At 33.6% G+C, this 14,696-nt stretch overlaps 1 protein-coding gene across 1 annotated transcript; it reads right to left on the bottom strand.

The window, feature by feature from the left end:
• Positions 1-1,283: 1,283 nt before the first annotated feature.
• Positions 1,284-5,935, bottom strand: LOC125216476 (protein ROLLING AND ERECT LEAF 2-like). The gene is made up of 5 exons (XM_048118190.1): positions 5,813-5,935; positions 3,584-4,923; positions 2,895-3,106; positions 2,207-2,430; positions 1,284-2,092 (listed from the first exon to the last, which is right to left on the bottom strand). Exons 2-5 carry the CDS (start codon positions 4,788-4,790, stop codon positions 1,366-1,368), a joined length of 2,370 nt encoding a protein of 789 aa, XP_047974147.1. The 5' UTR covers positions 4,791-4,923; positions 5,813-5,935; the 3' UTR covers positions 1,284-1,365.
• Positions 5,936-14,696: the final 8,761 nt, after the last annotated feature.

Below are 14,696 nucleotides of genomic sequence, written 5' to 3'. Positions count from 1 at the left end.
TTGGGTTTTGCGTTCCATAACAAAATACTACTCCGCATTTTGTCGTTTCTTATCTTATAGCGTTCTATGACATAATGATATGTATTTTGTTGGTTCTTATCTTATTAGTTTTTTAGGATAATTAATGAGTAATTATTTTCCATGCAGGGCATATGATTCAAAGAACATTTACTTCGTTATCAAACTAGGGAAGGAACAATTCTTACTATGTCATTTTTCTTATAAATAAAATCCATACTTTTACTACAAATCATGAGGTTAAGAAATTAATATTTATTTTAACTCTTATAGAACAAAGTTGTTTGTGAGGTCAACTTTGTTATAAATTTAGATTTTAATAAATATGTAATATCATAATTTTAATAATTATGGTGATAAGAATATAAAATTATGACGAATTTTTACTAGTTATTGTAATGTCCATGAATTGAAAATGTAGTTCACTAAAAAATAAATAGAAAGGTCGATAGGTGCTTAAGCTCCTTCCCATTCTCAAGTGTATCGAACCTTTATTTATAAATTATTGATATAATTTCATTAAAAGGAAATATATCAGATTGGAAATAATACTATCTTTGTCCAAAAATAATTTGTCGCATTTTGAATGACATGAATTAAAAATGAATGATAATTTATAAGTAGAAGTGTAATTTATTCTTTTCATTGAACTTATTTTATATTGTTTGCAATTGTTATTCTTGATTGAACTAATTTGACTTCATAGAAATGTCACAAACAGATTATGGGTCATTTCATCATTTTTTTCTTAAAATGTATATAAAATATCTAAATTATGTTGAATATTAATACTCCTATATTTGTTTTAAATCAGTCAAACAAAACTACCAGTCAAAGAAATTAGTAGTAGAATTTTATTTTTATTATTAGCGTGTATAATAGGTTTCAAAATAATTATATATGTGATTATAGGGGTGCCTTATAATGATAAGTTATATTTATGTGATAACCTAATAATCCTATTATTTTATGGGTCAAAAGTATCATTTTTACTAAAAATGATATTTATACATGATAAAATGATATTTTTTCAGCATACATAAAATGATACTTTTAATCTATAAAATGATATTCTGTTCTATAAAATGATACTTTTCGTCCATAAAATGAGGATTATTAGGTTGTCACCATAATTATAGATTATCATATAATCACATCCCTGTGATTATATTTATTTATTTTACTGTATAAAAAAGGGTATACATATAATATTCTTACTATTTTCATCTCCAAAGCAAAACTAATTCTTTTTTTGGAAATAAAAGTTAAAAAAAGCAAGCAACTAATCTATTTCCATACAAATAATTAGTTAACAATTAGTTCAAGATTTACATTGATTTTTCCTCTCTACTTTTCTGACCCATGAATTGTTTGTGGCTGCTGCTGCTGTTTGTTATTCTCCCATTGCTTGATCAAATCAGCATATCCTTGCGCTGAGCTGACAGCGAACTCCGTGAGGGCGCTCAGCGCAACGGACATCCCGGCGCACAGCACTCTGATGGCCACCTCAGCCATCTTCTCGGCCGTCACCACCTCCTCTTCAAAGTGCCCTGCCTCCACCACCTCCATTTCCCCTCCAAACCTCTTCGATGAACTACCAGACTGGCGACGTGAGTCCTCCTTCAGCTGCTGTGCGTACAACGAGCCGACACCTGCTGCGAAGAAGTCCATCCCATCGAGCACCGGGGCCCCCTGGACGGCATCCAGGAACCTTGACCATTGGATGCAGATGTTGAACATAGGCGGGGCGTTTAAGGACCTCCGAGGGGAGAATGGGAACTTTGTTGTGTCGGGGTCAGAGCGGACGCAGCGCAGGAGCCACCCCTTAAGCGCGTGCGCATAGGATTGTTGAGAAACAATCCATGTATCGAAGCTGGACCTCCAGTTCCTCAGCTCTGTCTCGAGGTTGGCTGCAGAGCGCGCCATCCTGTGTGGTTCGGAAGGTGACATTATCGTGTATCTCCGTGATCCCGACAGCTTTGAAGGTGTTCCAGCCAACAGAATCTTAGCTTCGTCGAGGGTGCGTTTCTGCAGTTGATGGCACTCTCCCATCACCTTCCACATCCTTGCTAACCTGCCAATTTAGATCAACAGTTTTTAAGTTCTCACTTCATCACTGCCTCATAAATTCTCTTAAATTACACTATCTGATTAAATTTATCTGAGAAGCAATTCTCTTAAAACATACCCTTGCACTAATTCTAAGAGCTGAGGCTCCAGTTCTTCGTCCCGTAAAGTTTCAATCCTCTTTGAGATAGCTTCAACTGAGTGTATTGAAACTTTTATCTGTGTATCAAGGTCTCTTATGGAAGCCCTTGTCTTGTCCACAGAAATAGGGTCATCGCCTTTCACGTCCTGATTCCTAAGTTGATTGCACTTCTTTTCGTAAGCTCTACGAACACGCTCACCAGCCTGTGTGATCAAAAATACAGAATTTACTCATTTGGGACAAGGAAGAATCTAGACTCATTAAAGATATAGTACAGAGCAGCTTCTGTAATTCTGAACCTTCAGAGAAATTGTAATAATAGTGTGATTTAGAATATTGAAAAATTATAATCTGATCATAATGCACATATTCATATTAGTCCATCCTAGCTAAATACAATAAACTTGGACATAGAAAAAGGACTGACAAACGTTTTATACTTTGATTGGAAGTTCGACTGGAAGCAGCATTGCTGATTTCAAATCTGATGATCATCTAGAGACATGTCCTAAATTCTTGCTTAATATCTTTATAAACAAAGTTAAGTCTACTTCTAGAAAGATGATCCATTTCAATGTGTTTTCTGGTGGAAACTCATGGAGATATATAGCTACAGTAAATATTGAACCCAGCATAACCAGGTGGTTTTTTGGTTTCAGATGCATACCCTAACTTCATTGTAAAGCTTCTTTTCCCAAGCGTACAATCGATCCAAGGTCGACTGGTGACTCCCAGAAAACATGCAGGAATCGTCAGAGAAGTCACTGCTGCTTTCGTAGCCTTCATCTCTTGAAGTTGAAGCACTGACCAAACATCTTGATGATGATGATCGAGATGATGCTGACCTAAATAATGCTACTGGATTTAAAAGCTTCATAGCTGCAGACAAGAAAAAGTAGTAAATTATACATCAATTTTGTAGGAAGCATGTGAGTTGACGTGCAGGAAAACAGGTAACTCCTATCACCAATTGTATCACATTAAGAAAGGTAAACTCTTAACATAGCCATCAAAACAAACTAACTCAAGTGAGTGCACAATCAGTAAAGCTTCTTATAGCACATGTCTGCCTGTGATAACATTTGATAGTGAAGAATTCATGCATTCAAAAGAAAGGAAAGTATCATCTCATGAACATGCTCACAGTGATGCATTAATCTCACAAAACTAAGACTAATATCTTAGATGCATCACGAATAATGGACTTCAAAGTTTTCACATATAGCAGGATGAATTAAAATATTTGGTGTGCAGAATACATTTAACTATGCTTCCAAGCGTAGGACTAAAGAACAAATGAAAGAAACCATAAATTCCAATGAAAAATTTACAAGATATTCGAATATTGTTCTGAACCTGTCACATCATTGGCTGATGGTGAGTGCTGAGCTCTGCTGGCCTCCAAAATGGAAGACACCTGACTAGCCGCATTGCAAGCGGCTGTGAATTGATCTTCAAGATCCTTTATAACTTCTGCCATACTTGTTGGCCTTCTATTTACATAGACAGTGAAGCCCGGTGTTTCCTCTTTTGATTCACCATCAGCAACAGCTGTTTCCTTTTTACTTAATTGACGCATATTTTGAGCTTTGGCCACTTCTACAGTTTCATGTTCTTTAGATGGTGGTTCTTCCATATGTTCCTCCGATTCCTGCTCTTCCTCAGTCTCAGTTTCAACATCACTGTCACTATCGCTATCGTTAACATCTTCTACAACAACATGCTCTCTATCAAAGTTGCTGCAGGGTTTAACATTCTCTTCTTTACTGCTCATCCTTTCATCAATTTCTTCATATTCTGTTTCCTCTTCTAACTCAGGTATGCCTTCCTCCTCGCGGACTTGTTGCAAACCTGCATTCTCATCGTCCAACATTGCCTGATCAAGAGCACCCCTGGTGGGATACCCATAGTAATCTAATGAAGAAAAGGGATTCCAGAAGAAATCCCACTGAGATGTTTGAGGCGACGGAGGAGGGTAGTTAGGCCTATTGTTGGGAGAATACTGGAAAAATGAAGGGTTCATGGGAGAGGACTGCATTGCAAACATGCTGTCCATTCCAAAATGCTGTACGGGAGGATAAGCATCAACTCTATGAGTGTCTGGCGAATAAGGTGGTCTCTCCTCAACCGAAACAGAAGAATTCCTGCCAGGCCTGTAGTAGTTTATTCTATGAGTTTCTGGCGAATGAGGTGGTCTCTCCTCGACCAAAACAGAAGAATTCCCGCCTGACCTGTAGTAGTTTATTTTATAAGACGATTTTGTTTCAGACTTTATTGGTGCCACTGAGAAGGAATTGGGTGATATGGAGATGAAACCGGGATTTGTTTTCTTTACAGGTGTGAATGTCGGTGTTGCAAATGAATCCAAAGTAAACTCACGAGGCCCATCTACATCAATGTATTCTCGCAGTGCAGCAGAGACTCTTCTCATGGCTTGGACATAAGCAATGTGTCCAGATGCAAATCTCATCCTATGCTCAACGGCTTGTTTAATGAATTTCTTCCGATCTTTACAAAGCTGGACCGCCTCTTCATCATCCAACTTCGATATAGAACATCCCATCTCTTGGCTTTGACTTATCCCTCTCTCAACCACTCTATCCCCTCTAAGAGTTTTTCAGGCTTGAATCGAAATGCAAATCAAAATGAAGCGACTTTCTCGCAATTCCCACCAGATTCATAAGAAATTCCTCTCTCTGAGAAATAAGAAAGCCAATACATGCAACATAATCACTAGTAAGCAATGGGAACCAATAAAAATCTGTCTAAACAACATCAAAGGACTTGAAAATCCTTTACCTCGAACCCAAGAAAAGGTAAAAACTAAAAGGAAATGCAATCCAGACCATCCAAACAGTCAGAAACATAAATTGCAAGATGCAAAGGATGATTTCCAATGTTCTCAAAGCATACTAGCTCCAGAATTTTCAACCAACCAAACACTAAACAAAGCCAGAAAAGACTAAGGTAACAAAAATTGCGGTTTCAATTGAGTTTACCTCGATAGAATGGAAAGCAAAGTTAGAAAATTAGTGTTTCTTCAAAAGCAAGAATACCTATGGGATTAGAAAAAGCATATTTGTGCTAATGTGCAGCAGACAGTCTTTATCAGTAAAGGTGCAATGAGCAAACAGTAAACAAACTAAAGGCCTGAAACAATGCTTCTAAACTCCACAGCACGTTGAATCCTATTCAAACTGACATAAAGTCGAAAATCAGATTTATTGGAGAAGATGATGTCTGATTAAATTTTTAAAAAATTATTTTTTTCAGCTGCCAATGGACATCAATAACACAGAATCGCAGTCTCTTTCAGTAAATTTCACAAACAGGTGGTGAAGAACATGAGAAATCTCACAAGTGTAAATTCACGAAAATGCAAAAATACAAGGCAGCTAGAAATCAACATTATGAGTTTAATCTATGAACAAACCACTCTGTGTGTATATACATAACAAAAAAATTGAATCAATTCAGCAACGGAAATGCGCAGGAATGAATTCATCCAATAAACACTAGATTTTGAAGAACTAGAAGGAGACAAATTGCCTCCGAAATGAGAATTGAATGAGGGAACACACGTACCTCAATGCAAAAGTTGTTTCTAGCTAGATTGATCGAAGCTGAATGAGTGAGAGTGTGTGTGTTGAGAGAGAGAGAGAGGGGGAGAGGGGAGAGGAAAAGCAACGGTCAAAAAACTGTTTAAAGGTGTAAGGCCGAAAAACAAAAGCAAAATAAAGGAAAAGCATAATACGACATATACAGGAAATTGCCCCTTTTATTCTACGAAATTTCGGATATGCCACTAATTATATATAGCAGTGAAAAATTGAGACTTTTAAATATATACAAAATGAGTATTTTATTTTGTTTGTTTTTCCATTATTTTAAACGTGAAATATGGCTGTCTACTATACTGAAAATGGCTTGATTAATTAGATTATTTTGAAATCTTGATTTTATGAAAATTTAATGAATCCTATACACATGAAGTTATGTACATACATATACAGCTAGTTTTTGTGGTGTTAAATTATATTTCTTCCATAATAGGAGTCTCCTTTTTTTTGTCATAAGATTTAAAAAATAGAGGGAACATCTTTTTTGGTATACGAACTTTGCCAAAGTATCATTTTAGGTCCGTGAACTTTGAAAATATCATTTGAGGTCCATCAACTATGGGTTAATATCATTTGAAGTACTTTTTTACTATTTCCAAGTTTTTCTAGACGAAAATACACTCAATCTCTTTAAGGGTATATATTTTTAATAAACTTGTCATATAATCATATTTTTTATAAATATCTTTACTAGATATTTTTTATAAATTTTCTAAATATAATTTGACCTTCAATATTATCACTTAATTTTGTGACATGCAAGAAAATATCCTTATTCAATTTTTTATTATTAAAGAAAAGTTTTTTATTAACCTTCGATATTATCACTTAATTTTGTGACATGCAAGAAAGTATCCTTATTCAATTTTTTATTATTAAAGAAAGTTCTTTATTAAATTTTAAAATTCTTTAATATAAAAAATTAAAGAAGCAATTTTACTTGCATGTCACAAAATTAAGTAATAATATTGAAGGTCAAATTATATTTAGAAAATTCGTCAACAATATATTGTAAAGATTTTTATAAAAAATATGAGTATATGATAAGTTTATTAAGAATATATACCCTTTAAGGTATTGAGGGTATTTTCGTCCAGAAAAATTTGAAAATAGTAAAAAAGTACTTCAAATGATATTAATCCATAGTTGATGGACCTTAAATGATATTTTCAAAGTTCACGGACCTAAAATGATACTTTGGCAAAGTTCGTGGACCAAAAAAGATGTTCCCTCTAAAAAATATTAATTGCACATTTCATTGAGATGTGAATCTTATTTATTTTATGATGATATTTGAGTGGAATAAATTAGTAGTAATTGTAATTTTTTTTTTAATGCCATACTTTTACTAAGAATATGTTCTTATTTTTAAATAACCATTTATAGTCATTTTTTCACTAGTAATAAGCAATGTGAACACATGATTGGTACAATACTAAAAAAAAGGATATAACTATAAAGATGGGTATAAGAATTGGCACTATGAATGCTTTTCAATGTTCATACTCTACCCATCGATATCTCTACCTTTATTCTAAAAATATTATCACCCAAGTTCTAGATAAGATAATACCACTTCTAAAAAGTTTTTTTTTTCCTTCATAATCTTGGAATAACCGACCCTAAGAATTATAGTCTTCTAGAAATCCCATTTCTCGTTCTTTACCCCTTTTTAGTTTTTGTTGGTCGCATTAAATTATACTAGAAATTATTGTATTTTAAAGATCCCATTTGTTGTTTCTTAATTTACTCTTTTATTAGTTTGTGTTCGTGGCATTTAATTAATGAAATGGGAGAATTATTAGGTAATGACTAAAGAGGGTTTTGGAAGAGGATAGCTTAATGGAGGTGTATTCCTAAAGCTAAATAAAACAAAGAAAGTGGCCATAAAGTAAAAAAGATCACCATGTCCCACTTAAACCATCCAACATATACTTGGACCATGAAATTGCACCTCAAACTAACCTATATAACAATAATGCCATTGAAAATATAAATTAAATGAAGGAGCCGCATTATTGATTTTTTTTAAATGACTCAATTTGTAATAAGAAATTAAAATTTTCATATTATTTTATAGGAATATCTAACATTCAACTAATAAAAATGAATTAGAGATTATGTAGACTTCTAGTACTCCCTCCGTCCTGGCTAAGATGACACATTCCTTAGTCGGTACGGGATTTTAGGAGTAATTGGTTTATGTGTTTAATTGGAGAGAGAAAATGTGGGTGAAAGTATTAAAATAGAGAGAGAAAGAAATATGAATATTTTAATAGGGGTGGAAAAAAATGGTTGAGTGTATTAGTTGGAGAGATAGAGTTTTCAAAAAAAGAAATGTATCATCTTAGTTGGGATAAAATAAAAAGGAAAACGTATCATTTTAAGTGGGACGGATGAAGTAGTATTTAACCAAGATCATTCCCTTTTAAATACATTTAAATTTCATTTAAACCATAATTAGTTTTGACCATTTGAAATACATTTAAATTTTCGTAATTAAATCGAGCATACGCTCCCTTTTACTTTGACTTGGTGGTCAAAGTTATGAATGTGAGGCTGAGATATGTTATTATGATAAAAAAAAAAACATCTACTCAAGGAATACTAAGACAGATAATCCTATTTGGAATGTAACATCAATAAGTTTTAAACATATGGAAATATATATTGCTCCAATTCCTGCTCCAATTCCAAATAACGTAAGCAACATTCTTGTCAGTCCCAATCTTCTCAATCCTACAAGAGATCGATTATCCCAACTCTACTTCATTCGATTATCCCAATCCTAGTTATATATAGAATATGAACTAAATTCATTCGATTATGCCACTTTATAACGCAGCAGGATGATGTGTGGATTTGGCAAAATTCAATATGAACTAAATTCCATTCAATGGGAATTGTCAATTATTCTCTATTTGTATAAGAGTATTCTCGACAGTTTCCCTAATACCTCTCTTATTTCTTCCTAACTTCTGCCACATCAATACCATAATTTATCCCCAGTTTTTAGTCAACTTTTAGCCAACTGCTTCAATGGTTTTTCCTTTATTTCTCCCTAACTCAACATTTCATTTTTACATCATCACTAATTTAATTGTTTTATTTTTGTATATAATAAAGCTAGCTAATTTAATTTATAAGACAAAACAAATAATAGTAATAAAGTTCGTTGTATTAAACACGGGTAAACATTACAACGACGAAAATTAATAAAAAAAAATTAGTACAGGAATGGGAAAAAAAATTCAAAGTAAAAAAATTCAAGGGTTGTGGGCGCGGTTTCTATTTGCCCACAATTCTTCGATCATATCGTGTTGTAGTGCTCGATGGGCCTCCTTCTGGTGTATGTCCATGAACGCCTTGAACCGTTCATGTTCGTTGTACGGTACACCCCGGCGGGCGGACTCGGACTCGGTTGAGACACCGTGACTCGATAATGAAGAGAAGGTGTGTATTTATAAGGGGGAAATTAAATATATATATATATATATATATATATATATATATATATATATATATATATATATATATATATATATAGGGTTTTGATCTATGAAGACCAGATTTAAATACAGAAATGCAGAACACGGTCATACGTAAGACATTTTTAGGTCATAGTTAGTTTATTTTTAGGTCATGCTAACAAAGCATGACCTAAAATGATCTTAACATGACATAAATCCAAATCTTATAATATGACCTAAAACTACTTAATTATGACCTTCCGTGTTTTGGGTTAATTATTGACCATTAGATCATCTAATCCTAGGGCCAAGATTTGGGCTGCATTTCTGGATTTAAACACATACTTGTTTTGATCATCTCCCTATATATATATATATATATATATATATATATATATATATATATATATATATATATATATATTTATCGCCGAATTATCGCCCACAGTGGTCGGCGATAATTCGGCGATAATGATTTTTCGCCGGTTGGCGATAAAACGGGAGGAAAAATCGTCGAATTATCGCCGACCTCTCCCATTGGTCGGCGATAACTCGGCGATAGACGGCGAAAAAACGCTGACTTTTAGCCGGTACCATTGGGAGTGCTCTAAGTTGTTCACTTTATCAGGAGCACCATTCACATTTAGGATCAAATAAATAATTAAAGTCCCCGATAAATATCAAGATGAATAATATTCGTAAATTTACAATCCTCATTATCATAATCACAATATATAAAATGAAATATTATAAAACACATTATATAGACTATTAATCCTATTACAAAGGTAAGCTTAGAAGTTAGAAGGATTAGAGTTTTAAAGTGAAACTAAGCTACCTCTGTACTCCATCAGCATTCAGCAATGCCCCTTTAGGCAGATGACAAATGAATTTACCTTCACGATAATCATGCACAAATGGGGTGCCTGCCCAATTCTCAATAACAACAAAACTAGTCTCCCATCGAGGTATTATCTCAATCGTAATGCATGGCATTTCCACAGTCGTCACATAATTCCAACTCCATTCGCTTCCTTCACATCTCGTATCATAAATATGCACCAATTCACCATCAAAGTAAAAGCTCCGAAATGATTGGCCAACTTGACAGTATGGAACACTTCATTCTTCATATCCAGGCTTAGTATCTTTGACACATGGTCACTAGAAGAATACACACTCCAATGTGCAAAGCGGCCATTCTCACAAGCCGATTTTATAGGATCATCTGAGGTAAATCCAAGATCATCATCGACAGCCAACTCCCTTCAAGAATCCGTGTTTCTTGAGTACACATGTGCATGGAGACAGCAGTGCGTTCCGCACCACAACAACTGCGCACTTTGAAATCTTCGTTGTAACCAACTGCGACCTAGCGCTTGGATACTCTACACGACGAAAAGTTGGAATAGGTGGTTGGGATTGGTGGGAGAAGCTTGAGTTGGCCTAGAAAAGGGTTGCATATGGCGATGGGTGCCCTTAGTGGGCTTGATAAAAGGTTCTAATTGGGCTTACAATGTTTTGCAAAATCGATGCTGATTAGACCCTTAACTGGCCCGTATAACCCTAACGCATTCAAGTGGTCGCAATTATATGAGATTAACGAGTTCGTGTTGTGTTGAACTCGAATTCTATCATTGGATAAAATAAATTGCAGACATACCATGCCATCTAATTTGTTATTATTGTGAGTGCGAAGTTCTCGGAAAGACGAAGAATTGATGACGTCATACAAAAATTTGCTGACAGCTCTGAATTTCAACAGATATTGTACAGGCAGATGCAACAGAATCTCCGTTAACACATCGTTGTTCATGGCTATGTGTTTGGAGTGAAGAATACACCCATTGATGGAGTCGAGATAGATAAATCGATGCAAATCGATGGAAATATATATTAGAGGCTTTGTGTTAATTTAAATGATTAATATTTTGTTCTTGTTAGGAATGTGATCAAACGAAAACTCTAAATATTGTACAAACTCAAAACTATGATCTGGACTATTGAAAAATGTCAACAGATCACAAAAAAGCATCAACAGGAAAATTTCAACAGAATTTCAACGGTATATTGTGTTGATACTGCATTGACAGTAAAATCTTGAAATTTTACACTGTGTTGATATTGTATTGAAACAGTGTTGAAGCTGTGTTGAGGAGTTTTGATGATATTGTATTGAAACAGTGTTGAAGCTGTGTTGAGGAGTTTTGAGTTTGTACAATATATAGGTTTGCATTATATCACTACCCTATAAGTATATATCTCATATTTATAATACGGAGTACAAATTGTTATGGGAATATAATTTATAAGTCATTACCATATTGGAATACTTTTCAAGTAATTATGTAATTTAACTATATCAATAATTTCCTAATTCACTTGTTATATAGTATACCTTATATAAAATATCTAAATTACATATGGGAATAATTTAAATATTACCATATTAATGGAGTAATTTCCAAGTCATTACCATATTGAAATATTTTTCAAGTCAAAACGATATTCAAACAATTTCATTCTTTGTAATTTATTGAAAAACTGAAATAATAGAGATAGAAAATAAAAATTCTAAAAATAAATGCTATACATGAATAAGATGGATTGGTCATATAAATATATATATAAGCAAAAAAAAAAAATCAAAACACATTAAGTGTGTTGAAAAATTTCTAAAAATAACATTAATTTAGAGCGCAAAATAGTGTTTCTAAATGAAAAATAAATTAACTTAATTTTGTAATAAAATAATCCATGAATAATCAAATAATCATTTTCCCCTTTCCTAAGTTAAAAAGATTATTAAAATTTTATAAAAATCGTTACTACTAGCATTGGTGGGCCCATGTCATGCATACCAGTTTCCTCACACTTTTATATTAATAAGCTTCCTTCAGATGTGTAATCTAATGTAGCTACCATTTTTTGTCGTTGTAACAATTAAAGTATGACCTCGGATGGCAACGATTCATCCGACGACAAATTGGATAACAATTTATCTGAACACATATGGGGGAAATTTGACAATCATTTTATTAATGCTTCGATTTTAGATTAAATATCGCTTACAATAAATTATAATTTTAGGATTTGAATTATGTAACTTTTAACAAAAATCATTTTTAGGATTTTAATATTATATCTAATTTAAAACTAAATTGGTTGAAAAAATAAAAATAAAATAATGAGATGAAATGGTGGATTGCGTGTGCTCTTTCTTGAGTAAGGAATGTGATGAGAAATAGTATTAGCCCATAAATAGTGTCATAAAGGGGTGAATTTAAGGCATGAGCTCATATCCATCCCCCTTCCCTAGCTAAGCACTGATTTGTAAATTGTATATTAATTGTCAATTGTATTGTTTATATCATCTACTATTAGCTCGAATAAAATTGTACAGTATGATAGTAGTATTTGTGAAATTGAACTTCTTGTATGTCATATTAAAATTCATTTATTTATCTCTTTTCTACCCACATTGCGAAACTATTCCAACGTTTATTACAAAGGAAAAGGATCTGAAAGTGTGATTTTTGATGTGATTGTGAATTTTGTAAATTAAAAAGAGAGATGACGCATGTGAGTTTGTTAAGGGTAGCAGTGTATATATATTTGTATTTGTGTGTGGTTTGGGAACCACAGGTGACCCAATGCATTTCAATCATTTTCTATCTTCGTTATATCCATAAATATAAGGATAAATTGCCTAAAAAGTCACAAACTTTGGAAAAGTTTGGTTTTTTCATAAATTATAAAAATTGTGCCTAAAATCACGAACTTATCGGATCGTGCAAATTTCCCAAACTACCCGACCTGACGACATATTTGTGTTAAAAACTTATCCTGGCATGCCAGAGGTGTGACTTGGCAAAATTTCTGAAATTAGGTAATATAACTTCTTTTCGGCTGATTTCGAAAGCGCAACCTCAATTCAATTGACGGAAAACGCAAACGACAAGAGTGAAATCGTCGAAAAACGGTTTAGGAATGAAATCAACGTGTAAAAAGATTCAATAAAAAAAAGCATAAAACGACGTTGTTTTGTGCCCAGTCAGAAATTTTTCCAAGTCACGCCTCCGGCATGCCACGTGGGATAAGTTTTTAGCAGAAATATGTCGTCAGGTCGAGTAGTGTGGGAAATTTGCACAATCCGATAAAATTCGTGACTTTAGGTGCAACTTTTATAATTTATAGGAAAAACCAAACTTTCACTACAAAGAAGTTTGACTGGTCACAACCAATTCATGATCATGTGACAAACATGCCTAACTTGGCGGCAAAGCTAACGACCTTGGGAATGGAGGTTCATGAGCAATTTGTGGTCCAATTTATCATGAACTCCCTACCTATTGAATTTAGCCAGTTTCAGGTGAATTATAACACCATCAAAGATAAATGAGAATTTTAGGAATTAAAGGCTATGTTGGTTCAAGAGGAAGGGAGATTAAAGAAGATGAATTGTCAAGTTGCGAATCTCATAGGTCATGGAGGTGCTAGCACCAGTAAAGGAAAATCAAGTAAGAAGGACAAAAAGAAGGATAAATCTTTTCTGAAAGGTCCGGAGAAGAAAATCCAAAAGGAAAGGAAGTGTTTCTTTTGCAGGATGTGTCTCATATTAAACAGGGATTCAGTTCGATCCAACCTATAAAAAGGGTTGAACAATATTTGTTCATGGGAAATAGGATGAAAGCACTAATTGAAGGCATTGGGACCTACAGATTGATCTTGGACACAAGATGTCATGTAGATCTTAAAGATTGTCTTTATGTACTTGAATGTGCTAGAAATCTTGTTTTTATAAGTAGATTGGATGATTTAGGTTTTAAAGTTTAGATTGTAAATGGTGTATTCTCTTTGTACCGAAACGATTACTTTTATGGTGGTGGTACTTTGTATGATTCACTTTATAGATTCAATCTTGATGCAAAGTTTCATGAATCCTTATTTAATGTTGAAAGTCGAGGCATTAAGCGTAATGCGTCAAGTGAAAGTCCGGCTTTCTTGTGGCATCAAAGATTAGGTCATATTCCTAAAGAAAGGATTATGAGGTTGGTAAAGAATGAAATTCTTCCTCAATTGGATTTTAGTGACCTAAATATATGTGTAGATTGCATTAAAGGAAAGAAAACTAAACACATTGTAAAGAAATCAGCCACGAGAAGCACTCAGCTTCTTGAGTTAATACATACTGATATATGTGGTCCTTTTGATGCTCCTTCGTGGGATGGTCGAAAATACTTTATCACATTTATTGACGATTACTCACGTTATGGATACATATATCTACTGCATGAAAAATCTGAGTCAGTGAATGTACTGAAAATATTCATTGATGAGGTGGAAAGGCAGTTAGATAGAAAAGTTAAAATTGTGAGA

Source organism: Salvia hispanica, chromosome 3 (genome assembly GCF_023119035.1).
Source record: "Salvia hispanica cultivar TCC Black 2014 chromosome 3, UniMelb_Shisp_WGS_1.0, whole genome shotgun sequence".
In the NCBI taxonomy this organism is placed as follows: domain Eukaryota; kingdom Viridiplantae; phylum Streptophyta; class Magnoliopsida; order Lamiales; family Lamiaceae; genus Salvia; species Salvia hispanica.
Note: the sequence above shows the minus strand (reverse complement) of the source record. Positions and strands in the feature narration are given on the sequence as shown.

What these genes read in the sequence shown, in the direction of transcription:
- LOC125216476 (XM_048118190.1), bottom strand. Translation starts at nt 4,790, where the DNA reads ATGGGATGTTCTATATCGAAGTTGGATGATGAAGAGGCGGTCCAGCTT. An exon ending in ATCAGCCAATGATGTGACAG is followed by an intron (nt 3,107 to 3,583) that starts GTTCAGAACAAT and finishes TCTTGTCTGCAG; the next exon opens with CTATGAAGCTTTTAAATCCA. An exon ending in CTCTTAGAATTAGTGCAAGG is followed by an intron (nt 2,093 to 2,206) that starts GTATGTTTTAAG and finishes CTAAATTGGCAG; the next exon opens with GTTAGCAAGGATGTGGAAGG.